We start from the raw sequence: 26,112 nt of genomic DNA, 5'->3' as shown, positions 1-26,112 counted from the left end.
GGCTTTCAAGACCAGTGTTATATCGTCTTGGCGGCTGCTCCCAGTCACCAGTCTAGCTGCCAAATTCTGGATTAGTTGTAGTTTCCGCGTCATCTTCAAAGGTAGCCCCACGTATTGCGTATTGCAGTAGTCCAAGCAGGAGATAACCAGAGCATGCACCACTCTGGCAAGGCAGTCCGCGGGCAGATAGGGTCTCAGCCTGCGTACCAGATGGAGCTGGTAAACAGCTGCCCTGGACACATTCTATAACTTCATCAGGCCACACTGTTCACCGATATTGCCTTGCACTCTCCTTGGGCATTTTTGCTTGCTTGGAATGCTGATGCTTTTTGTCTGGGTGGAGTATATAGAGGGGTGTGTGAGTGTGAGTGTCAAGAGGCTAGCCGCCTGTAAAAATCACATTTATTGCTTTGCTCACTTTTACCTCTGGCCCCACCCACCAGAACAAAATGTGGCCCTGTGGCTGAAAAATGTCCCTCATCCACAGGTTTGAATTGTAACTTGAATTGCATCACAGAAAAACAGTAAGGCTATTTTAAAGCTGGTGAGAGATGTTAGGGTTGACTTGTGTCAGTCAGCAGCATAGCTGTTGCGTTTCGAACCAATTGGAATTTCTTCGTAATCCTGTTGTACAACACATTTCAGTAGTCTAAGCCGGATAGCATTAACCAAGATACCTCTGTCCGGGATGGGTGTCACACCTTGCACACAAGTGGAAAAAAGTGGAAAGGTATTTCAGATGACAATCTGTGTGAGAAACGAGAGCGAGTCTCAGTGTGGAAGGTGTGGGTTTTTCAAAAAAGGGTGGCTAAAAAATGCATGCCCTCCCATCTCAAAAAAACAAGTAAGTTTAAAAAAAGCAAGCAGGGAAAAGTTTGAAGTCTTTTGCTTGTGATGGAGACATTTAAAAAAGACAGTTCTGTTCAGAACAGTTTCTTGCACTTTGCAGGAAAGGTAGGACAGAAGTCTGCTCATTGGATGTGCTCTGCAGTGGGGGAATAAGCCTGGCTCCCCCACCCCACCCATCCCTGCTTGGAAAGGGAAGTGAAACAATCAGATGTTTGTGAGTGCTACAAAAAGTCTGGGAGGTTTTGCAATACCCTGATCGCTTTGCTCACTCCCCACACACATTTTTGAGCACTTAGCATCTTTGCCCATCCCTAATCTGTGGTGTGATAGCAGTGTTGGTGTCTACACAGTATCAGAACTGGCCTGTTATCCTGTGTTTTATTTCTCAGTAAACCTTTTCATGGGATGGTGCTTCTGGAGCCCTTACAGATACAGACAGTGTGAAAATTTTTTTTGCAAATAACTGTTCAGAGTCTCTCTTGATATCTAGAGTTTCTGTAAGTGAGAAGGAAGGAGTCGCACCCTCCTTCCTTGCGTTAAGCTGTATTTAGTATGACCAAGATCTGAACCTTTGCACCTTCGTTTTTAACAGAGGCTTCTCACCTCACGATGAGAAGTCACTACGAAAACGATGAACGTGTAAACGCACAAACTATAACTTGTTTGGTTTTACAAGATAGGAAGCAAAGAACATCTAGAATGCCCCCCCCCAGTATTATTTATTTAACTGTGGCAGATTCTAATTGTGATGGGAATTTTTCCCCCAGTGACGAGATACCAGGAAATTGTCAATCCTTATATTGTTGGACAAAAGCCAAACATATTATTACCAAATTGCAATTGAAATGAAAGGCAAAAAGCAGGCTAAGAGTCTGCTGTTCTCTTAGGCAGCCCATGGCAAAGTAAGTGATAAGCAGAGGGAAAGAAAACCAAACACGTTGGACAGCTTCCTGTGGTCCAATGTTACATTCCTCCAAGGTCTGTTAAGGCCACTACTGAAGGGGGGGAATGGAACAGCTGGAATGGAGAACAAAGCAGTCAGCGGCACCCCGTGAAGGGAGGAAGGAGTGAGCTCTACAAAACAGCTGATAGGGCTAAATTCAGCTTGTTTTTCCCCCTGTTCAACAGTTCTTGTGCCATGGCAAATAAAGGATGGACACACAGATTTGCATCTCTGTTTGGTTTACAAGACTCATCGGGTTTGTTTTGTAAAGAGCTGTGGGAAAAGGTAGACATATCTTAATCACACTTTCCTTATGCCGACGGACCCCGTAGGGAGGGTTGCATTCCCACTCCACCCCAGTTCTCTTAGCTTAAATACCACACTGCTTCAGCCAGGACATGAGCAATACAATGCACTCAGCTGGACATTTTCTCTCTCTTCAGTGCATAAAACAATTTTCAGCTCTGGATGTCTTGTCTTTCTGAAAAGAAAAAAAAATCACTTCAGTTTGCTTGAACTTCTTTAGTGCTACTAAATGCAAGCAGCCAAGCATGGCTTTGGGGCATGTGTTATAAAAAAAATGGAGCCACTTTTTAAAAGAGAGGCAATGTTTATTAAACAAAATCAAGCTACATATCTAAATCTTCTACTGCCTCTTGCAACAGGTGATAGATGTTGCCAGGGTTACATTGTGCAAATGTATTTTGCAAATCTATAGGGCATCAGCGAGGAATCAACATGCTTTTGTAACATTTGAAAGATCAGGTGAAAGTATAATCGAGTCAGTGTTGTGTACATCTGATTATGTATATAATATTGTTTATATAGATGCTAGTTCCTAGCTTCCAACTCCTTGTCCTACTCGAGCATGGCTAAGAAATGGAAGCAGAGATCAGGGTTAGGAGCTGACTTCTCAATGGATCTCACTTTACTAGGGGCAAATAGACTGCTATCTGGGTTATAGCAAGACCTGACCCCTAGTACCCAGACACTGGGGCCACCAAAGGAACAGGCCACTAATTGTTGGAAGCCATCTGGATCACAATATACGTAGTGTAATATGTTGCCCTCCATATCTGAGCCACTGTTTAACCCTGAAAGAATGGGTGAAGTTTTACACCAAACCTTTCTCAAACTATTAAAATACCCCTCTAAGGCAGGCGCGCGCGCACACACACACACACTTAATTAAACTTGTTTGTCTATGCAAATAGTTTATTTTCGCTGTAAATACTGCTAAGTGAGCTGTAAAGCAATGAAACTCTCCCAGCAAGCTGTAAAAGAATGTGTTTTTTGTTTTGTTTAACATGTTTGCTAGCTCATGTACTTGGCTCCATAAACACTTCCTACATGACTATCATGACCATGTGGATGCCCCCCCCCCAGATAATGGGGAGGAAATGTAAATGAAGAGGGGAAGAAGACTTAAGATAGCCCTCAATTCATGCTACATTTCTGCATTATTTTGATGCAGGAGGGGATATTACTGGGTGTATTTTATTTTGCAGATCATGTGGTATTGGAGATGTGGATAAATAAAGCTTCTGCTTGGTGCATTATCGGATCTCTTATGTGTTCCTTCCCACTGGTGACTTCATGATACATGAATGGTCAGGAGATAGTCAGTAATGAAATAGCCAATGTCTTCTTCCAGTCTTCTCCCAACCCAGATGAAGGGGTGACCTGGTATAGAAGATATAACTCTCACCTTAACTATTGCCTTTTCTCCCTTAATGATTAGCAGCCTTCATTTCTATTTCCAATTATCACTACACTTGGGGCTAACTCTACGGTGGGGGCAAAACGTCATAGATAACCCTTGTCTCTGAGAAGCTCTGCTTCTACTGTCTCTGTATGTCAAGTGGACAGAGATGCTTTATGTACCCCTAGTAGTCCTTGCTATATCTATGCCCTCCCATTTTTCTGCTGACACTGTAACAGCAAGTCTTAGATAAAAGAGTGTTGGAGGTAATGTAATCAGTGCTATTTTTCTAGAAAAAGAGGTGCTGGAACTCTTTGTTCAAGATTTTTTTTATTCCCGGAGAGGTGCCAGAACCAAGTTCCAATGATTTCTGGCTGGGGGGTGGGGTGGGGGAAACCCTGAGTATAATATACAAACGTGGGTGTGATCCCAGCTGTTTGTTCATTATCCATAAAGTAAAAATGTTTAGGATTGAACTATATACTAATACTGACTTGGGTCTTCTTATGCTCCACACACTTGAGAGAAGTACTAGAAGACTTGGAAGAACCTGAGATATGTGCAAGTGCAAAACAACAACACACCCCTAGATGAGGCAGAAACTCTAAAACAAGAGGAAAGTGGCATGGGGTCAAGCGGAAGTGTGGATGATCCCTGAGTGGGGGTGGGACAGATAACAAAATGGGGTAATTGAACAGGAAGCGAGAAAAGGGAAGAGGGATTGATTGTTAAGCTACTCTGATAATTGCAGCTCCTAATAATTCTGAACACCCTTTAAAAACTACAGCTCCCAGAATTCTTTGGGGAAAGCTGTGACCATTAAAAATGGTATAATACTGCTCTAAATGTACAGTACAGATGGGGAAGATGGAATAGAACAGAGTGGTTGGAATCCTACCCTAAACAGAAGCTTTCCATGCTGCAATAGTTTGTTGCAGGGTAGGGCTGTTAAATATCTAATTGGCCGGCAGTTTTCCCCATCCGTGTTTCTATGATCAAATTAGATTAGTGAAGTAGTTCTGCCTTCTTTTTAGAATGGGAGTTTTTGAGGAGCCAATTTGTTAACACAAAAAGAAAAGCACATTCTGTTGTGCGTGCCTCGCTCTCCCTTTCCCAGTGAAATGGTAATGGTGCAGAAGATGGAAGAAGGAGGCAATGAGTAAAAGAAGAATGTGGGAGGCAAGCCATGCTTGCATTCCTACATTCTAGGGATACATAGGAGTCTCTCGTGTTCCTATCTGTCATAGTCCTTGCAGTGAAGAGGGAAATTTGGAGAAATAATAATAATAATAATAATAATAATAATAATAATAATAATAATAATAATAATAATTTATTATTTATACCTCGCCCATCTGGCTGAGTTTCCCCAGCCACTCTGGGCGGCTCCCAATCAGTGTTAAAAACAGTACAGCGTTACATATTAAAAACTTCCCTGAACAGGGCTGCCTTAAGATGTCTTCTGAATGTCAGGTAATTATTTATCTCTTTGACATCTGGTGGGAGGGCGTTCCACAGGGCGGGCGCCACTACCGAGAAGGCCCTCTGTCTGGTTCCCTGTAGCCTCACTTCTCGCAATGAGGGAACTGCCAGAAGGCCCTCGGCGCTGGACCTCAGTGTCCGGGCAGAATGATGGGGGTGGAGACGCTCCTTCAGGTATACTGGACCGAGGCCGTTTAGGGCTTTAAAGGTCAGCACCAACACTTTGAATCGTGCTCGGAAACGGAAAGCTACCAAATGATAATCAGCTAGAGCTATGGATGGAGGAGGAATTCCGTTCAGTTCACGTTTAAAAGTGAACGTACCTAATTCACAATTTCCAAAGCAATATGTGAACCAAACAAACCTAGCCTTCAAAATTCACACTTCTTTGAATTTTGTAATGTTGTCATTCAGCCAATTAGCATACAAATGCATACATATAGAAATGCATGTACAGTGGTACCTCGGGTTAAGAACTTAATTCGTTCCGGAGGTCCGTTCTTAACCTGAAACTGTTCTTAACCTGAAGCACCACTTTAGCTAATGGGGCCTCCTGCTGCCGCTGCACCGCCGGAGCACGATTTCTGTTCTCATCCTGAAGCAAAGTTCTTAACCCAAGGTACTATTTCTGGGTTGGCGGAGTCTGTAACCTGAAGCGTCTGTAACCTGAAGCGTATGTAACCCGAGGTACCACTGTATTAGTAAAAATAACATACAAAAATGCATTATGCTAGGGAAAACTGCTTTGGAAAAAATGTGCATATTGTGTTATTCTTAGCTTAATAACTTTCAGAATCCAGAATGCCCATAAACATAAGATAAACTTGATTAACTATTTGTGAAATGAGGAGTCCCTATTAAAGGAAGCCATAGCTTCTCTACTGCTGAATCAGTCTCCTGCTTAGAGGTCCCTTCCAGTCTCATCTGATTCACTTAAAGTGATAGCATCCTCACACATAATAGGAGAAATGTGCACTAAAATGCTGTTGAATTTTCAGCAAATGGCCTAACCACTCATTATATTCATGATGTCATTAGCCATCACAGAAGGATTTTTTAAACATGTGCAAGAGGGCTGGTTCAATTGTCTTCAGGAATGCAGCATTTCTGAAAATTTATTCACCACCACCACCACGGTGCAGCAATTAGCATTAGGGGCAAATGATCTCATTGGCACCAATGGAATATTTCCCCCTAATACTAACTTGTTGGGGTGTGTGGTTTAACTGATCTCACAGCTGGGAAAGGAAGACTATTATTACACCATTCCATGCTCTGCATTCCTGTGGGCAATTCCCCACCCACCCAGCTCCTATGCCTAGTACTGAGTTGTTCTTTTCTTAAAATACATTAACAATGTGATTAGCAATTGTGCTGTGTAACTTGTAACTTGGAAAAGACCCCGTTGTTGGGAAAGATGGAAGGCACAAGGAGAAGGGGACGACAGAGGACGAGATGGTTGGACAGTGTTCTCAAAGCTACCAACATGAGTCTGACTAAACTACGGGAGGCAGTGGAAGACAGGAGTGCCTGGCGTGCTCTGGCCCATGGGGTCAAGAAGAGTCAGAAACAACAGCAACTTGTAGTCAGGTCCTTTTTTAAAAAGCAACAAACGTGATAGAGGTTTATATGGACAGATTGGGGAAAGTGGAGTTTTCCTGCCCAGTAGGAAGAGAGAGGGCGAGTTGAAGTCACTGTTGGACAAATAGTATGAGTACTTGGGCAATTCTCACATGGCCTCCTCAAGGTAACAACGCAAGTTGGGGGCATGTTGAAGCTACAGCAGGGCTTCTGTATGTTTAAGAGCTCTGGAATGGTATGGTGTTTCAGCAAATGCAGTCTCCACCAGGGTGTGGAGAACTATACTTGCCTTCCTCAGTTTATAGCAGGACTAGCTATCCTGTGGTCTTCCAGAAGGTGCTGGTCTTCACCCTGTCATCTCTGAAACATTAGCCAGGCTGTCTAGGGCTGATGAGAGCTGGAGTCTGACAAAAATATGGAGAATTACACATTCACCACCCCAGGTTTATGTGGAAAGAAACATGATTTATTTATTTTTAATCTATCTGCATCATCATCATCATTTGCATTTATAGTCCACCTTTCTTCCAAGGAGCATAAGGTGGCATACAGAGTTATCCCCATCTCCACTGTATCCTCACAAACAACCCTGTGAGGTATGTTGGGCTGATATCTGTGATTGATAGTCACCTATTTAATTTAGTGGAGTGAAGTTTAAATGCTTCCTTCCTTCCTTTGGGAGGAAGAAAGGGGTGTAAATTCAGTAAATAAAGTTACTTAAATAACTGGTCCTATCACTTTTCAACATAGGACCAGTTATTTATTTAACTTTACTCATTGAATTTACACCTCTCTCTTCCTCCCAAAGGGGCCTCCTTGACACCCAAATGACAATGAACATATTAAACGGCCTGATTTGACCAGCCAGCATTGCCTACTTTGACTGGCTGTGACTTTCCGGTATCCCAGGCCTTTTTCATCACCTGTTACTTTTTAGTTAGAGATGCCCAAAGGTTGAAATGGAACCCTTCTGCGGAGGAAAGAGGCTCACCCATTGGCCTCTGTGGGAATGCTTTGATTCCACCTGCCACACTCTCTCAATTCCTCAGATCCCATTCACTTGTCCTCTGTTTCCCCAATACTTTTGCTTCCTTTACTGCCCTATCGTTTTTTAAAAAACAAAACCAAACCAGTCTGCAGCTTTTCTTTTCTCTTTTGACCTGGAAGGGAGCAACTTAACTGGCTTTCCTTTAACTTACTCTTGCTTTGGAAACCAGTGGCTACGTTCTTAATACACTGTCTTTTAGCCATCGGAATCTGATTAACACTAATGAGACTTATGCAGTTAAAAATGTACTGCCTCAGCCTGCAAATGTGACCCCTTGGCGCTATCTCTGACTTCATAAGCGCCTGCTATTTTGAGAGAAAGGGTCAGCAGTTCTTTCTCTGGTATGACCATTGAAATTCAACTCCTGCTGTAGAATGGTACGCTAATATCCAGGCAATCAGATTATGATATACTGTATTTTTCACTCTATAGGACGCACCGGACCATAGGACGCGCCAGACCATAGGAGGGGGAGAACGGGAAAAAAAAATCTCCCCCTCTCTGCTCAGCGACCCTTCAGCGAAGCGGCAAGAGAAATGGAGCCCCTTCCATTTCTCCTCCCGTTTCGCTGAAGGGGCGCTGCGCAGAGAGGGAGAGCTGCGCAGCGCCTCTCCAGCGAAGCGAAGCAAGAGGGATCGGTGTGCACCAACCCCTCTCGCTCTCCAGGCTTCAGGCGGCTATCCGCAAGCCTTCGGAGCGCAGCGGGAACTCCTGCTGTGCTCCGAAGGCTTGCGGATAGCTGCCTGAAGCCCCAGGAGCGCAGTGGGAGTTCCCGCTGCGCTCTGGGGGCTTCAGGCGGCTTCAGCGAAAGCAACGCAAAGCCTCCGGAGCATGGGGGGAGCTCTCCCTCTGCGCTTCGGAGGCTTCACGTTGCTATCACTGAAGCCAAGGAGCCTGCATTCGCTCCATAGGACGCACACACATGTCCCCTTAATTTTTGGAGGGGAAAAAGTGTGTCCTATAAAGCGAAAAATGCGGTAAACTGCGTGTCCACTCCAGAAGTGAGTCCCATTGTGTTCAGTGAGGCTTACTTCCTTTTAGAAGTTTTTTGGGCTTACAGCCACAGCCCATTGAGGGTAAAAACAATGGCACTGTTCAGACAATCGTTCCTGGTTCTGTAAACCATCATAAACCTCGTCAGTCCTCCCCTCCTGCAATTCTACACCAACTTCAGTGTGATGATTCTGGTTTATATTAAACCAGGGCTTCCCCATTACGTCCAAACATCCCAGCTTATTTTCCTGGTTTGTTAACTAGCATTAAGCCAGAATTCCCTGGGTCAAATGTCAAGTGGAACTCTGGCTTACTACAAGCCAGGCTGTTTGTATTGAAGCTAGTGTACAACGGATGGGGTCATGCACAACTCCACTGGAGGAATTCACTTTTTCAGTTCCATTCCCTTTTCTGAGTAGCAGATTTCAACTGAAACTGAAATCTGGTGCGCTACACTCACATGTCAATTCATTCGCTGTAATTTAGTTGTTCACTTTAACTGAACGCTCCAGATGTTTTTGTGCATGTGTGTTTGTTTTCCTTGTGGTTTACCGTAATTGCATCATACATTTTGTAGTTCGGAGCCTCCCTAAAAATTTATTACAAATGTGTACCTTACTCACAGTTTTGCTGCACCAAGGGTTAATATATTATAGGAGTGGAAGTGGTTTGGGTTAAGTTCATCAAACGGTTACATATATATTGTGATAATGCATGACGCTTATTTATAAAATAATAAATATAAATATATTTTTTAAAACACGGCAACCAGAATTTCTTTTTTTTTTTTAAAAAAAAAAGATGGAATCAAGTCTATAGCAAACAGACCATTTTCACCTTTGTTGCTAAAATAGGGTGAAACGACTATAAAAGTCCAGTGTTAGGATTACTTGTATTTAAGTTTTCTCATTGGGCCATAATCCTCAATACAGAAATTAGAAATCATATACCACTGAAATAAAAAAGACTAAGTTCCATAAAATGACTCAGGATTGTGGTAAGATATTGTTTTGATCTTTTATTTAAGTGTAACCTTCAGCATCCATTTCTCCAAAAAGGCAAACTTAGAGATGTGCAGAATATTGATTTTCTTAGCTTTTCCAGATTGCATCATTTTGAATATAAACAGGTTAAAAAAAAATAAAAAGAAGAATGTCCGAATTCAAAACTGAAATGGAAATTTTCACTTTGGATCCAAATTTCCTTTAAAAACCCTTTCACAAAAGAAGGTTGGACCCCAAAACTGCGGAAATCTATAATAACCTTGAACTTCCAAAAGTTACTCTGCTGCTTAATCTAGCCCCAAAAACTTAATCTGTGCCTAGACACCAGCAAGTTCTTTCCTATGAAACATGTTGGAGCCTCTATTTGAAGATCTTTTATTGATGAATGGTGAATTTCAGGTCAGCAAAGATTGCCAGAGAAACTCCAGTGTGAAACTGCTGAACTAGGGCAGTGAACACACCATACATTTAAAAATACATTTAAAGCATATGATTTCCCCCAAGCAATCCTGGAAACTGGAAGTGAAAGATAGTTCTAATTAAAATATTCCCCAAATGCATTTTCTTCTCATTCCTCCTTCTAGGTTTTCCTTCTTACTGTGTCTTGGCTATAGGATGAAAATTAATCACAGTAGAAAAATGATGTACCAATGGCAAAGGTAAAAAATGTAAAGGTAAATAACTGCTGGACAGTTAAGTCCAGTTAAAAGCAACTATGGGGTGCGGCACTCATCTTGCTTCAGGCCGAGGGAGCTGGCATTTGTCCACAGACAGCTTTCCCGGTCATGTGGCCAGCATGACTAAACCGCTTCTATCGCAACAGAACACCATGATGGAAACCAGAGCTCACGGAAATGCCTTTTACCTTCCCACCACAGCAGTACCTATTTATCTACTTGCACTGGTGTGCTTTAGAACTGCTAGGTTGGCAGGAGCTGGGAGAGAGCAACAGGAGCTCACCCTGTTGCGCAGATTCGAACCACCGACCTTCTGATTGGCAAGCCCAAGAGGCTCAGTGGTTTAGACCATAGTGCCACCCGTGTCCCTTTTACCAGTGGCAAACACACACACACACACACACACACACACACACACACACACACACACTGCACTGGCTCCCCGTTTGTGCAAAGCTCTCCCCAGGGAGGTTTGGCTGGTGCTTTCATAATACAGGCAACCCCCGGTTACATTACATCTCCCAGGGGTTACATTTCAAGGCACCGCACACATCAGTGAAATCATATACAATTGAAAAAGTTTGCAAACACCCTGTTGTGCCCCTGCCCCACCTATGCCCTGCCCTGTTCCTTGCATTATTATTTTTTTACTTTTTTGGTCACTTCTGGGTTCGGTTTGATAAGCATATGGAGAATTGAAGGGTTTGTTCAATCAAGGTATTGAACTGAGCTGCACCTATGTGCTCCTTTTTGTCTTGCGACTACTCTTGCCTGACTGCCTCTTCTTACCATCAGCACACAGTATTTCCTTCTTTGGGCTCTGCAAGAGATTCCCCCCCCCCCTCCCTGAGTCACCTTTTCTCATTTCTGTTTTCCTCTACTCCATTTGCTGCATCTTCTCTCCTTCCTTCTTCAGGCCTTTATTTTCATCACATAGCCTCTTTCGAGATCCTCGCATCATAGCCCATTTCCTAATCTCAGCTCTGTAGCCAGGGTGAAGACAGTGACTCACCAGGACTGGTTGTCAGGATGGTCATTTATGCATCACAGATAGAAAGGAAATGCATGGGGTTGGGGGAGGAAGGGGACAAAAGGTTGCACCCAGTGTTAGTCCTACTCAAAGTAGGCCCATAAAAAATAATGGGCATGACTGAACGTAAGGTCATTAATTTAATGGGTCTATTCTGAGCAGAACTTAGTTGGCTACACCACAAATATTTGCATATGCTAATTTATGTGTTGTTGTTTAGTCATTTAGTCGTGTCCGACTCTTCATGACCCCATGGACCAGAGCACGCCAGGCACTCCTGTCTTCCACTGCCTCCCGCAGTTTGGTCAGACTCATGCTGGTAGCTTCGAGAACACTGTCCAATCATCTCGCCCTCTGTCGTCCCTTTTATATTTATATGTACAGATCCACATTTAGACATTATTGCTATCATTTCAATGGAAATACATCTCTCCATACTGGTGAAAGACTGACCCTTGGGCCTACTCAGTCTGATTGGCAACTTCAAGGCCCCTTCTCTCCCTTTTTATGCCTGTATTCTTTAAACTGGACTTAGACTAGGCAATCCTTCATAGAGATGTCCCCTTTAGATAGTCCTTGTAAAGTGGAACACATAGCCAGCTGACTGGTTGACCCTCCAACTAAGAATAAAACAAACAAGCAATTATAAGATGACTTCTATTTAAAGAATGGAAACTTGTTATAAGCGTGGGGAGAAAAAACTGTGTCTATGTATTTTAAAACAGTAATGGCTGGTTTTCCCTCAAAATATTATATTCAATCATTAATTCATTCTATTTTCATTTTGCTTTCCAGCCAGCTGGCTCCAAGAGTGGATTATACTAATAAAATAATCAGATTAAAATGCAATAAAACCGTATTTAAAATTGCATTTAAAATCCATCAGCTGAAACCATCAAGAACAATAGAAAGGCACAATTGTAGCTACCAGAAGGAAAGAGGAGCAGTTCCAATTGAGCATTCATTGATAGACCCATGTGTGCTGGGATAAGCTATAAAAGTGTTGTGTAATGGAAGGGAGCTTCCCCCCTCCATCCCTTTCTATGGACATGTCCATATGAGAGCAATGTATTGCTAAGAATCCACTGTTTTCTCATTTGTCTTCCTAATGCACTGAGGTGCGCATTTGCTTCAGCCTTTGTTTCAGCTGCAAATATGCTTCTTACAGATCACACTTGTGGGCATTCCCTTCTTTTGACATAATCCACACTGCGTTCATCTTATCCCACCTGCCAATTAGTCAAGTCAAGTCAAATAACCTTTACTGCCATCACATAAGAACATTCAGAATGCATTCAGAATAGATAGACCAGTGCGATCTCGTCGCCACCCCAGCAGCACAGTCACCCGCCAACGGGCAGAAGAGGCAAGCAATCCATCTTATTTCTGCAGGTTTCCTGCTAGGGCAAGATGTGAGGGCGATCTGGCTGTGACATCTGTCACCCCATTGATTGCCTTGGTTGATTCGGCTGATCGGGCTGGCTAGGCGGGTGTCCCCTTCCTCCCTCACTGCTCCATGTGCGTCCCTCCCGAAGCTGTGCGCTCGGTGGAAGAGGACGACTATCCCAGACAGAAGGAGTGTACCGTTCTTCGGTCAAGGGTATACGATAGCTGCGCTCCCCTGCTAGAACCTCCAAACAAGCCAATTAGTTAAACTCACGCCTTCCATTAGATTCATAACTAGGCATGCATAACAGCTAGCCACAGTTGTGTATCTGTTGTGCTCAGTTTTGTTGTTGGGTTTTTCCACATGCATACTTTTCTGGAAATCCAGAAAAGAACATATCTGAAAAACCTTAGCATGCATACAAATCATGAACAAAACCTTTCATAAGAGCACCAAAAGGAAGAGAGAAAATGTGAGAGAGAGCACTGTTCCTAGATTTGGAAGCGTGAGGTTCAATAAAAGAAAGGGGAAATGATTTTTTAAGACTCAGTGGCAGAGGAAAGGGGTGTGTGGGTGGGTGCGGGCCGACCCTAGTGTCATTACTGAGGGAGGTGACAAAATGACAAAATATGAGGGTTTTTTTAAAAAAATGGGTTCAGTCAACAAAAAATGTGTCAGCATTTTAGTGCAATTTTCTCCCTATCAGCACACCTTTGTATACAGTTTTGATGAATGTACTCATAGTAAAGGTAAAGGTACCCCTGCTCATATGGGCCAGTCGTGTCTGACTCTAGGAGGGGTGGCTAACACCCCAGAGGACAGGATCACACTTCAAAATGACCTTGACAGATTAGAGAACTGGGCAAAAACAAACAAGATGAATTTTAACAGGGAGAAATGTAAAGTATTGCACTTGGGCAAAAAAAATGAAAGGCACAAATGCAAGATGGGTGACACCTGGCTTGAGAGCAGTACATGTAAAAAGGATCTAGGAGTCTTGGTTGACCACAAACTTGACATGAGCCAACAGTGTGACGCGGCAGCTAAAAAAGCCAATGCAATTCTGGGCTACATCAATAGGAGTATAGCATCTAGATCAAGGGAAGTAATAGTGCCACTGTATTCTGCTCTGGTCAGACCTCACCTGGAGTACTGTGTCCAGTTCTGGGCACCACAGTTCAAGAAGGACACTGGCAAACTGGAACGTGTCCAGAGGAGGGCAACCAAAATGGTCAAAGGCCTGGAAACGATGCCTTATGAGGAACGGCTAAGGGAGCTGGGCATGTTTAGCCTGGAGAAGAGGAGGTTAAGGGGTGATATGATAGCCATGTTCAAATATATAAAAGGATGTCACATAGAGGAGGGAGAAAGGTTGTTTTCTGCTGCTCCAGAGAAGCGGACACGGAGCAATGGATCCAAACTACAAGAAAGAAGATTCCACCTAAACATTAGGAAGAACTTCCTGACAGTAAGAGCTGTTCGACAGTGGAATTTGCTGCCAAGGAGTGTGGTGGAGTCTCCTACGTTGGAGGTCTTTAAGCAGAGGCTTGACAACCATATGTCAGGAGTGCTCTGATGGTGTTTCCTGCTTGGCAGGGGGTTGGACTCGATGGCCCTTGTGGTCTCTTCCAACTCTATGATTCTATGATTCTAGGGTTGTGCGCCCATCTCACTTAAGAGGCCGGGGGCCAGCGCTGTCCGGAGACACTTCCGGGTCACGTGGCCAGCGTGACTAAGCGGCATCTGGCGAGCCAGCACCAGCGCAGCACACGGAAACGCCGTTTACCTTCCCGCTATAAAGCGGTACCTATTTATCTACTTGCACTTAGGAGTGCTTTCAAACTGCTAGGTGGGCAGGAGCTGGGACCGAATGATGGGAGCTCACCCCGCCACGGGGATTCGAACCGCCGACCATACGATCGGCAAGCCCTAGGCACTGAGGTTTTACCCACAGCGCCACCCGCTATGTACTCATAGTTGTAAGCAATAACTCCGCATAGTATGCGTTTTTGTATCATATGGTATTTTCCCATTTTTCTTTTTTATATATACATACTTCCCCCTAAAATGTTCATTTCTTGTAAACACTGGTTGGTTGGAGAACTGCATTCAATTCAGATAAGTACAAATTTTGAACAATGGTTGTGTTTTGGTTCTCATGTTGTTTTGATAGATTTGATAGATACAGGTTTGAACTGAATCACATTTCTCCCCCATCCCTAGTCCTTGAGGAATTAGATCTTTGTGAATTCTGGTACAAAATGACCACATCTGTATTTCCAATGGGAATATTGGAATCAAGCTATTGTCCAAGACTGGATCTCCATTGATCTGCTAAAGTTAATCAATTGAATGTTCTACAGTGGTACCTCGGGTTACATATGCTTCAGGTTACAGACTCCGCTAACCCAGAAATAGTGCTTCAGGTTAAGAACTTTGCTTCAGGATGAGAACAGAAATCGTGCTCTGGCGGCGCGGCGGCAGCAGGAGGCCCCATTAGCTAAAGTGGTGCTTCAGGTTAAGAACAGTTTCAGGTTAAGTATGGACCTCCGGAACCAATTAAGTACTTAACCCAAGGTACCACTGTATAAGGTTCAATGGCAATTTCCATTTGTCTGTGACTTGCTGCTCTGCAGCATCCTCTGGTGTCACATTTTAACGTTATAAACGAGTGTAGATCTGCCCCAAATCTCAGCTTCACAAATGGTACTGAAGAATTAAACATGTTTGCAGCCATTAAACTGTCCTAAGGCTTCTGCAGTTTGTTTCAATGGCATTTCAAGCACAACCCAAGCTGCTATGAATAAGTGCCACTTATACTTTGTACCCTGTGTGTGCCAAGACAAATTGTAAAAGTATTCTGTGCTTCTGTTCCACATAATTATTATTTGCTTGTTCCAGTGGTTTCCTATTCCTATATTCCTTTTAGTATCTCAGCTACACTGTGGGCTAGGATAGGCTATTAATGCCTTGAAAGGTCTGCCATTGAGCTTCATAACTGATTGGGAAATGTCTTATAGGTGCATTTTAATTGAACAAATTTCTGCAGTATCTCCAAGTTTTTGCAGATTCACTAAGAATGGTTTTTTAAAAAAAGGTTCTCAAAATAAGATAAAAGCTATCCAAAAATGGGAATTGATTTTTTAAAAAGTAAGATAATTTAGAACAAGCAACAATACAACCCCTATTTTTTCAGATTAATTTGCCAATTAAAAGGGGGGCATTGCTGTGCTACATATATCACCAGCTTTGGAATAATAATAATAATAATAATAATAATAATAATAATAATAATAATAATAATTTATTATTTATTTATACCCTGCCCACTCTGGGCGGCTCCCAACAGAATAAAAAAGCAATAAAATATCAAACATTAAAAACTTCCCTAAACAGGGCTGCCTTCAGATGTCTTCTAAGTCAGATAGTTGTTTATTTCCTTGATGTCTGATGGGAGAGCGTTCCACAGGGCAGGAGCCGTTACTGAGAAGGCCCTCTGCCTGGTTCCCTGTAGCTTCACTTCTCGCAGTGAGGGAACCGAATAACAGAATTGTAGAGTTGGAAGGGACCCCGAGGATCATCTAGACCAGTGTTTCCCAACCTTTTTTGGGCAAAGGCACACTTGTTTGATGAAAAAAATCTCGTGGCACACCACCATTACAGCCCCGTGACGTCAGCGCGCAGCGTCACGCCGGGAGGGACGCACGAAAGTGAAAGTTTTCAATTTTTTCCCCTCCCCCTTGCCGGGGAACCTCCAAGCTTTGGGGGTGGGGGGGAGGAGGCAGCAAAGCGAGGGACTGAGGGATGGCGGCAGCTGAAGCGGCGGCGGCTGTTGTGGTGGTGGCGGCGATAGCGGGCGGAGGAGGGGGCGGCGGCGGGGCCGAGGTGGCCGGCGGCGGCGGGGGAGGCGGCGGCGGGTGGAGCAGGAGGGCGGCCGAGGCCGGTGAGGGAGTAGGGTTGCCCGGGGCTTGAGGAGCCGTCGCCGGGAGTTGTTGCTGCTGTTGTTGCTGCTGCTGCCCGGACATGCCGGCCTCCTCCTCGTCCGCTGTCTCGCGCTCCTCCCTTTTGCACGCGCTGCCCCGCCGCCGCCCCATTGGCTGGGTCCTGTCAGCTGATCCTGTGTGTGTGTGTGAGGGGAGAATGGAGAGAGAAACCTCGGCACCACCACCGCGGAGCCGCCCCTGGCTCGACGCGGATCCTCGCCGCCGCCGCCTCTCACCACCCGACTCGCCCGCCTCCCTCCCACGGCACACCAGCCAACCTCTCACGGCACACTAGTGTGCCGCGGAACACCGGTTGGGAAACACTGATCTAGACGAACCCCCTGCAATTCAGGAATGTCAACTAGACCATGCATGACAGATGGCTACCCAACCTCTGGTTACAAACCTCCAAAGAAGGAGAGTCCAAGACCTTCCAAGGGAGTCTGTTCCATTGTCAAACAGCTCTTACTGTCAGAAAGGGCTTCTCGGTTTAGTTAGTCAGAATCTCCTTTTTTTTGTAACTTGAAGAGATTGGTTTGGGTCCTACCCTCTGGGTGGTGCTCTGGTCTAAACCACTAAGCCTCTTGGGCTTGTTGATCTGAGGGTCGACGGTTTGAAAAACCTGTACGACAGGGTGAGCTCCCATTGCTCTGTCCCAGCTCCTGCCAAGCTAGCAGTTCAAAAGCACGCCAGTGCAAGTAGATAAACAGGTACCACTGTGGTGGGAAGGTAAAAGGCGTTTCCATGCGCTCTGGTTTCCGTCATGGTGTCCCATTGTGCCAGAAGTGGTTTAGTCCTACTGGCCACATGACCAGGAAAGCGGTCTGTGGACAAATGCCGGCTCCCTTGGCCTGAAGCGAGTTGAGCGCCACGCCCCATAATCACCTTTGACTGGACTTAACCATCCAGGGGTCCTCTACCTTTTTTTTACCTTACCCTCCAGAGCAGGAGAAAACAAGCTTGCTCCATCCAATGTGACAGCCCTTTATATATTTGAAGACTACTTTTGAGTGTGAATATATTGGGTATTTTTCCTTGACCCACTGGTGAGCTTTATGCTCCCTTATATTGGGATGTGTGTTAAGTGAACTGTTAATTGTTGCCTTTTTTCTATGTTCTATTACAATTATTATACTTTTCATTATGTATCATTATTGTATTCCTGTATTTAGACTTCTTTATGTGAATTGCTTTCAGCACAGATGCATTTGTGGAAAACATGGTATGCAAATAATTTGGCTGTAACTATGATAGACATCTGTATCAAGAGACGATTGTTTTCATTACTAGTAATTGCAGCTGAAAATGCAATTGTACATGATTAATCAAAAGAATATTTCCCCCCCCCCCTCAAAGACATTGCTTTTTTAGGATTACTAAAGCTGTCTTCTTATTGTCACAGGCTGGAACTAATGGATACATGGCTCCTGAAATCCTAAACGAAGAGAATTACACCTACTCAGTGGACTGGTTTGCTATGGGGTGTAGTATTTATGAGATGGTTGCTGGTCGAACTCCATTCAAGGATTTCAAAGAGAAAGTTGACAAAAGTGAAGTTAAAAGAAGAACTGTAGAAGATGAGGTGAAGTTTGAGCACGCTAACTTTGATGAGCCAACAAAAGATATCTGTAAAGCGTTCTTGGCAAAGAAACCAGCAGATCGTTTGGGAACCAGGTACGATTCTATTTACCTTGATTGAAAGAAGAAGTTCAGGAGTAATGCCATCCATTCGTTTTAGGGAAATGAGGTTCATAGGTTCTATGGAGTTTTCTAAGACTGTTTACGCTGGAAAGGTCCATATGTGTCTCATTGTTAATGTTGGCCAGAAAGCAGAACGGAGCTATCATAAATTGGATGTACATTTTACCCTATGTAAGTTTTGTGTTCTCTTATAGCAGAGCAGACACGGGAAAACTGACTTCATGTATCAAAATGCTTTAAATGTTTCGTTTAAGGGTGGCTATCCTATTGGCGTTCAATAACACCTGGAATTTAGTAACCATAAGTGGACTGAAAGGAAAACACTCAGCTTTAATTGGGCAGGGATATTATCTCAAGTCTGAAGTTCTTCTCTGATGGTTGTGGTCACATACATTTCAAGCACATTTGAGGCACACGTAGAATGCCAGCAACTGTAATTTATTACAGGGAAGCCATGTCTGCTAAATGCACTTTAAATCTATGGTGTGGGTGTAGCCCGGTGACTTTTAAAGAACAGGGAGAGAAAAATACTTTCCATAATTGTTTTCCTCCAAAGGCATAGTACGGAATGCATTCTGCTTTGCTTTTTTAATGAACTTCCAATTCATGGCCAGCGCACTGAAATACAGTTTCCTGATTCTTTCTTTTTCCTTTGTTCCCTTGTGCGCAGGTGATGTCCAGTAATGACACAACAATAAGGGCTGTACTTTAGTTGTAAAATACGGCCTATGTAAACTACAGCGCACAATCCTTAATCTACCCCCATCAATAATATTATTACAGGCCACCCCAATCCGTGCTGAGCCGTGCACAGGATTCCAGGGGGCTTGGCCCTCAGCCAGTGTCTGTGCTCCTTTGTAGAATTGAAGATGTGGCAGAGGCTGTTGTACCTTTAAGAAATATGATTTGTCCACATATCTACACCTGGATTTAGATGGAGGAAGTCTACTTCCTACAGCATGGTCATCTCAAGAGGGTCTTGTTCCCCACAGCAGGGCAGCACTGGAGTTCAAGGCATCTCTCCCAGCCTGCCTTCAACCAACCAGTCAAGATTGCTCTGCCCTTTTTTTCAGGTGCCAAATTCTTCCTGTGACATCATACCCAGTTACCTTGGCAACCTTCCAGATCTCCTGTCTCTGTTCACACCTCATGGCAGGGGAGCTCTCTTGCATTGCACATGTCCCCCAATGGCCCTGTATTTATTTCTTAGTGACCTTAGCTGGGCCAGGTATTCTTGCATAGGTTAGCCCAGAAATCCCTCTGCAGCTTGTATTTCCCCTTCATATCCCAAATAATCAAAATCCTACCATTTATTAATGTTTAGGGTTTGGGGTGGTTCCCCACTGAGCCTCTTGGGCTTGCTGATCAGAAGGTTGGCAGATCAAATCCCCGCAATGGGGTGAGCTCCCATTGCTCTGTCCCAGCTTCTGCCCATCTAGCAGTTCAAAAGCACACCAGTGCAAGTACATAAATAGGTACTGCTGCGGCAGGAAGGTAAACACCATTTCCATGCGCTCTGTCTTCTGTCACAGTGTCCCCTTGTGCCAGAAGTGGTTTAGTCCTGCTGGCCACATGACTCGGAAAGATGTCTGTGGACAAACACCGGCTCCCTCAGCCTGAAAGCGAGATGAGCGCTGCACCCCATAGTCAAATTTGACTGGACTTAACAGTCCAGAGGTCCTTTACCTTTTTATCTTAAGCAAAATCCTACCATTTATTAATGTTGGAGGGGAGATCCCCCCAAAACCTATAACCCCACCCCTTTTTAGAGAAAGGTTCATATTTCCATAGATGTGCAAAATAAATAACAGAAAAGTAGCTAACAACATTTAGAACAATACATCAAACCAAACCATAGCACAGTGACACGTTTAAAAACACAATAGCACTTCCTCTCCAAGTGATTCCCCAGCTAAGGGCAGAACAGCAAGGATTGTGCTTGGGCTGATAGGCTCCTCTTTGTAAATTATGATGCACAACCCTTAATTCACCTCTATAATGTGCCTTGAGAAACAAAAGTATTCCAGTGTGCCATTTGTGTATGTGCCACTTTTCAGAGTTGTGTTAGCAGCACATGCAGTTCTCTGCTTCCAATCTGCCAGGGAGAGAGAGAGTGAAAGTGGGATAGCTAAGAAAATGGAAGGAAGAATTTGGCCAAATTCATACGTACTTAAACCTTGGTTATAGTTGGGAATAAGTATTAAGAGGGTAAACCAAACACCACACAGAAAGGTGGGTTTCCAGGAAGATTTGAAGGAAGGGAAAGAGTTTAGAGTTGAAAACATCTGTGGGATAAATTTTAATTAATGTGGATCTACATCAGATCTTCGTATTGTTTGGGGCCTATGGACACATTGGCAACCTGGAAAGACTAGCATGGGCAGGGCCATCTTAAGCATATCCGGCGTCGTGGTGCAAAGCTCCCTCCGGCGCCCCTCTCCCAATTTCCCAGGGTTTTTTAGGGAGGATGACGCTGCCGACAGGGCTGGAGCAGGCAGGCAGTGGCTGGAGGGCGGGGAAGAGGTCGAGGCTGGATGCAGAGCCTCCTGGCTGAGCTGGCTGCTTTGTGCCGCGGTGGCCACGGTAGACAGAGGCTGTGGGTGCGACGCTGCTTCGGCGCAGCATGGCGGAGGCGGGCGAGGGCAGCGAGCTGATGCCGGGAGGCACCACATCCAGCCTCCTCCTCTTCCCTGGCTCCTTCCAGAACTTGGCGCCCTGGCGCCCTGTGCCACTAACCTCTATGGGTAAGACACCCCTGAGCATGGGCACAACCATGAACACACCACATCCTGTTCTACTGGCTGTGGTAAATGTTTCACCCTTCCCAAATCCTTGTTCTCATTTGTTCCTTGTGCTACATTTACAACCCCTGATCTATGTGTTGTTCTAGTCAGCGGTCAGGATTTTCAGTGAGCCTAAAACTGGTTATTTGCTCAAGGGCAAACATATATTACAAATAATATGTATTCCTATGTTGTTTCTGCAGGAGAGTTTAAGAATGCAGGCAGAATCCTGCAGCACACCCTGCAGAATATCACATAGAAATATACAGCTAGAAGTGGGAGGGCGTTGCATGGGTTTTTTAAGTGATTTGATTTTTCCAAAGGCCTTGGAGCAACGGGTGCATGGCTTCTTGAACTCATGGAACTCTTGAACTCATAGCATCATTTCCTTTTGTCAGAAGGCCAAAGCGTACAACCTTGTGCGCTGAGGTATAGTCTCGTTTGGATCACCCTGTACTGTTTCAGTGGGGAATTCTAATGTGTCCAGAGGATGTGATTCTTCCCTTCACAGTATGAGTAAATTCAACTATTTCTAGTTCTGTGTGACACAATTCAAGATGTAAAAAGTGTTAGGCAACTTCCCTCGCTCCAGTTCTGTCACTTAAAGAGAAAGCAAGCTTTCAAGTTTTTGTTATTTTGAGGCTGCATACAGTAGACGTCAGGATATATACAAACGCATGTTCTAAATGCTTATGTCACTACAGCCAAATTGTCAACCTAGTCATAGGTCCCTTGTCCAGGGACAACCAAAGTGGTGCCATCCAGTTTTTGCAGAGTTATATAAATATACTTTATCTTTAAAAAATCCTGCTTAAAGAAGAAACATGCAAGACTTATCATAATCTAATATTGGGGGCCCTTCCAACTTTTCAATTCTATGATTCATGACTAATTCTCTGTTACCAATGAACCATGCTATCTGAATGAAACCCAGAGGCAAGGTGAGGTAAAAGAAGGTTTTGTGCTACTTTTTGGAAAAAAGGCCCCTATAAGCAGGAGAGAAAGGGTTAAGAATAGAAAACCCAGACCATCAGATGAAATAAATACAAACTGCAGCAGAAAATGTCAAGGACAGCCATGAACAGTAATGAGACCATAAAAAGCATAAGAGTTAAGCGCAAAGCCAGGGTACCGGAATAACAAACTCGTATATAGACAGGCAGGAAAAGGTGGTCTTTGTCATGATGAACATAAGAAGAGTCCTGCTGGATCCAGTCCACCATCCTGTTCTTACTGTGGCTAGCCAGAAGCCCTTGGGAAGACCACAAGCAGGTGTCAGAGCGTTTAATTTTTTTCTTATCAACCTAAAGATGTCAAAAGAACCTAAGGAAGAACCTGCTGAATCAGGCCCATCTAGTCCAACAACCTGTTCTAACAGTGGCCAACTTTACGCCTGTGAGGAAACCTGCAAGCGGGACCTGATCAAAACAACTCTCTCAGCAAGCAGTATTCAGTAGAAGAGTTTGGATTTGATATCCCGCTTTATCACTACCCAAAGGAGTCTCAAAGCGGCTAACAATCTCCTTTCCCTTCCTCCCCCACAACAAACACTCTGTGAGGTGAGTGGGGCTGAGAGACTTCAGAGAAGTGTGACTGGCTCAAGGTCACCCAGCAGCTGAATGTGGAGGAGCAGGGAATCAAACCCGGTTCACCAGATTATGAGTCCACTGCTCTGAACCACTACACCACACTGGCTCTCAGTGTCAGTGGAGGTTCAGCATAGCCAACAGGAGGCCAAACACACCTTCCAAGGAAGGATGTCCCAAAGGAAAAGGAACAGCCTACCTTAAGAAAAGAAGTTCCATACTCTGTACATTTCTGCCTGTGTTTTATAACCTGTCATTCAACCCCACCCTACGTTTTACATGTGGTAATGTTCTTCCAGCTACTCATGAAGTCTGCAAAAGGGCAAAGGAACCTTTTTTTTATTACACCACATCCGTGTTCCTGATCCTGTACGATCCTGCTGCAGCTTGCTCAATGTTATATTAACCTCTGAGGGAATCGGAGAACCGCCTCGTAACCGTTATTTGTGCAGATGTTTTTCACGCTGCTGTTGATATTCCGAAATATGCTGCTTTAGCATTCCTTGCTAGTAGTGGTATTTTCTGCATGAGTACGAAGAGGATTCCATTCCCTGCCCCCTCCCCCAGTCCCCTTCTCACCATTCAGCAATAAATTTGTTACTCTGAGTCTCTCAAAAGCAATATAATAAGATAATTCACAAAGAAGCACTGGAACAAAAGTAAGGGGGGAAAGACAAATTCAAGGCATAGACCTCTAGTCTTGTTTTACGCATTGTTGTTAGTGCCAGTAGTGGAAACACATACATCAAAATCCATGAATGGACTTACAGGGTTCGAAAGGACCGTAGATGTTGTCATATTATGTGAAGTAATTTGAAATATTCAGATGGGGTGGGAGAGAGAAGCTACACACTGTATACTGGAGGTGGCAGAAAACCTGTCTATGCCCATTATACTGGAGATATTGTTGAAGAACAGCTCATCCTTATTGTAAAGATTAGCTAAAGATTCTAAGGTCATTGAGACCTTGGGTGATCTATTTAAGTACCTGTTGCGTAAGTTAAAGCTTCTCATAGGCAGCTTTAATAAGCACACCTGACCATTTAAAAATGTTCTGTTGTTTGTGATCAAGAGCCAGCATCAAAAGAGCTAGGGTCAGAAGAGATTAACTATTTCATCTCCTAGGAGATTTGTATAATTATATTTTGTACTCTTTGCAATGTGCGAACAAAAATAAACACAAAACCCTTCAGGCAAGTCCATCTCCCAGATGGGAAAGATAAATGATGAGCACAGGAAATTGCTCATCCACAAAGAGATATAATTTATTTGCCTTGCAATGTTTATATAGTGCACTTCAAAATTAATTTACAGAGCCATATACCATACAGGATTTTGACAAAGTAGCACAATGCAACAACCAAAGAAAAATAAAAGCAACGTAATAAGCAACTAAAATTAAAATTAGCAATAAATTTTCAAGCAATGGCCTCAAAGGCTAGGATCAGACACTTGTCCTGTCCAGTAAAGCAACAAGTGTTACTTAGGGCCTAATGCACGTCCAGGCGGACAGCATTCGCCATTGTGGAAGCAACTACTGAGAAGGGGCAGAGGAGAGAGACAGGAATATTTTGAGAATCCTTTTAAATTGTTTGCCAGTGTGCAGGTTTCCTGAAATAATAATAATAATAATATATTTATACCCCGCCCATCTGGCTGGGCCTCCACAGCCACTCTGAGCGGCTTCCAACAAAACACCAAAATACAATAGTCCTTCAGATATTAAAAGCTTCCCTAAACAGGGCTGCCTTCAGATGTCTCCTAAAAGTCTGGTGGTAGTTTTTTCCTTTGACAACTGGTGGAAGGGTGTTCCACAGGGTGGTCACCACTACCGAGAAGGCCCTCTGCCTGGTTCCCTGTAACTTGGCTTCTCACAGTGAGGGAACCGCCAGAAGGCCCTCGGCGCTGAACCTCAGTGTCCGGGCAGAACGATGGGGGTGGAGACGCTCCTTCAGGTATACTGGATCAAGGTCGTTTAGGGCTTTAAAAGTCAGCACCAACACTTTGAATTGTGCTCAGAAACATAAAGGTATAAATCAGTCTGTTTATGAATCTGGTAAATTATAACATCAAATTATAACATCAAATTCAGTGGCAAATTCAAGTTCAGGACAAATTGGAGTTGTGCTGTGTCTATTTGCCAACAAACAAAAAGATACAGAGCTGGATCTCATGGAAGAGCAAGTGATATATAGAGAATGAGCCCTGTTTAAGTAAATGTGCCTGCAAGTTCTCAAGCAGTCTTTATCTGGAAGGGGGAAAGGGAGATCCATCAGATACCCAATCCTGGAAAATCTGTGGATCTCCTACTCTTTACTCCTATAAGGTCCCTATGGCCTCTTGTTTACTTTTGTACATGCATGTATTTCAGCCTGGAGGTGGTGCTAAAATGCCACTTTGTAAGCAGGGGGTGATAGCTCTTGAATTTGTTTAAATGTTATTCCCTACCACAGCCTGCAGGCATTCAACTCAGCAGCAAGTAGGAGCTGGAGTGGGGTGGAGGCTGATGTGTTCCTCCTAAGCTGGCAGTAGTCATTTTCAGGTACCACATTTTTTTCCTGGCCTGTGGGTCACACATCTCTGAGATTCTATGCATATCCACCAACATTTCACAGAATAAAAGGGAGGCATGTTTATAGCATCCCAGTTTTCTAACTGAAAATCACCACCCGAGACCCCGCTGCAACTATGCATTGCTGAAAGCCCTGCTCTATTATATGCTGCATTGTCAATGCAGCATATTAGCTATCGACTAAAAACAACACAGGGACGTGGGTGGCGCTGTGGGTTAAACCACAGAGCCTAGGATTTACCAATCAGAAGGTCGGTGGTTCGAATCCCCACGACGGGGTGAGCTCCCATTGCTCGGTCCCTGCTCCTGCCAACCTATTAGTTCGAAAGCATGTCAAAGTGCAAGTAGATAAATAGGTACCGCTCCGGGGGAAGGTAAATGGAGTTTCCGTGCACTCCTCTGGTTCACCAGAAGCGGCTTAGTCATGCTGGCCACATAACCCAGAAGCTATACGCCGGCTCACTTGGCCAATAAAGCGAAATGAGCGCCGCAAACCCAGAGTCATCCGCAACTAGACCTAATGGTCAGGGGTCAGGGGCTTTACCTTTACCTTACATTTGCATCTTACTAAAATCTCTGTCACCTTTACAAATATTGGAGGAACCTATTTATAAATAAATAAATGGTCAGGGGTCCCTTTACCTTTGGCTTTAAAAACAAAAAGAATGGCATCTCTTGTGTGCAAAATGGCATGCTGTGCACCTAATGGTGCCTTAGCCTTAGCATTAACATGCATGCAGGTATATGCTTGCATACCAGATACACAATGCTCCCACTCCACGCTCAGAAAT

The 26,112-nt window shown here is 44.1% G+C and overlaps 1 protein-coding gene and 1 long non-coding RNA gene across 2 annotated transcripts in view; one reads left to right on the top strand and one right to left on the bottom strand.

The window, feature by feature from the left end:
• GRK7 (G protein-coupled receptor kinase 7) overlaps nt 1-26,112 on the top strand; it is a 46,315-nt gene that overhangs the window by 16,763 nt on the left and 3,440 nt on the right. The window contains exon 3 of the mRNA XM_081190347.1: nt 18,082-18,353. Within this exon, the coding sequence (XP_081046473.1) occupies nt 18,082-18,353 (272 nt within the window). The remainder of the gene's footprint in view (nt 1-18,081; nt 18,354-26,112) is intronic.
• LOC308585217 lies at nt 889-11,352 on the bottom strand. The gene is made up of 3 exons (XR_014007162.1): nt 11,135-11,352; nt 6,843-6,961; nt 889-2,269 (listed from the first exon to the last, which is right to left on the bottom strand). It is a non-coding gene; the product is annotated as an uncharacterized lncRNA (long non-coding RNA).

Source organism: Podarcis bocagei (assembly GCF_964188305.1).
Source record: "Podarcis bocagei genome assembly, chromosome: 4".
Lineage (NCBI taxonomy): Eukaryota > Metazoa > Chordata > Lepidosauria > Squamata > Lacertidae > Podarcis > Podarcis bocagei.
The sequence above is the reverse complement of the archived record's forward strand: the minus strand, read 5'-3'. Positions and strand labels throughout refer to the sequence as shown.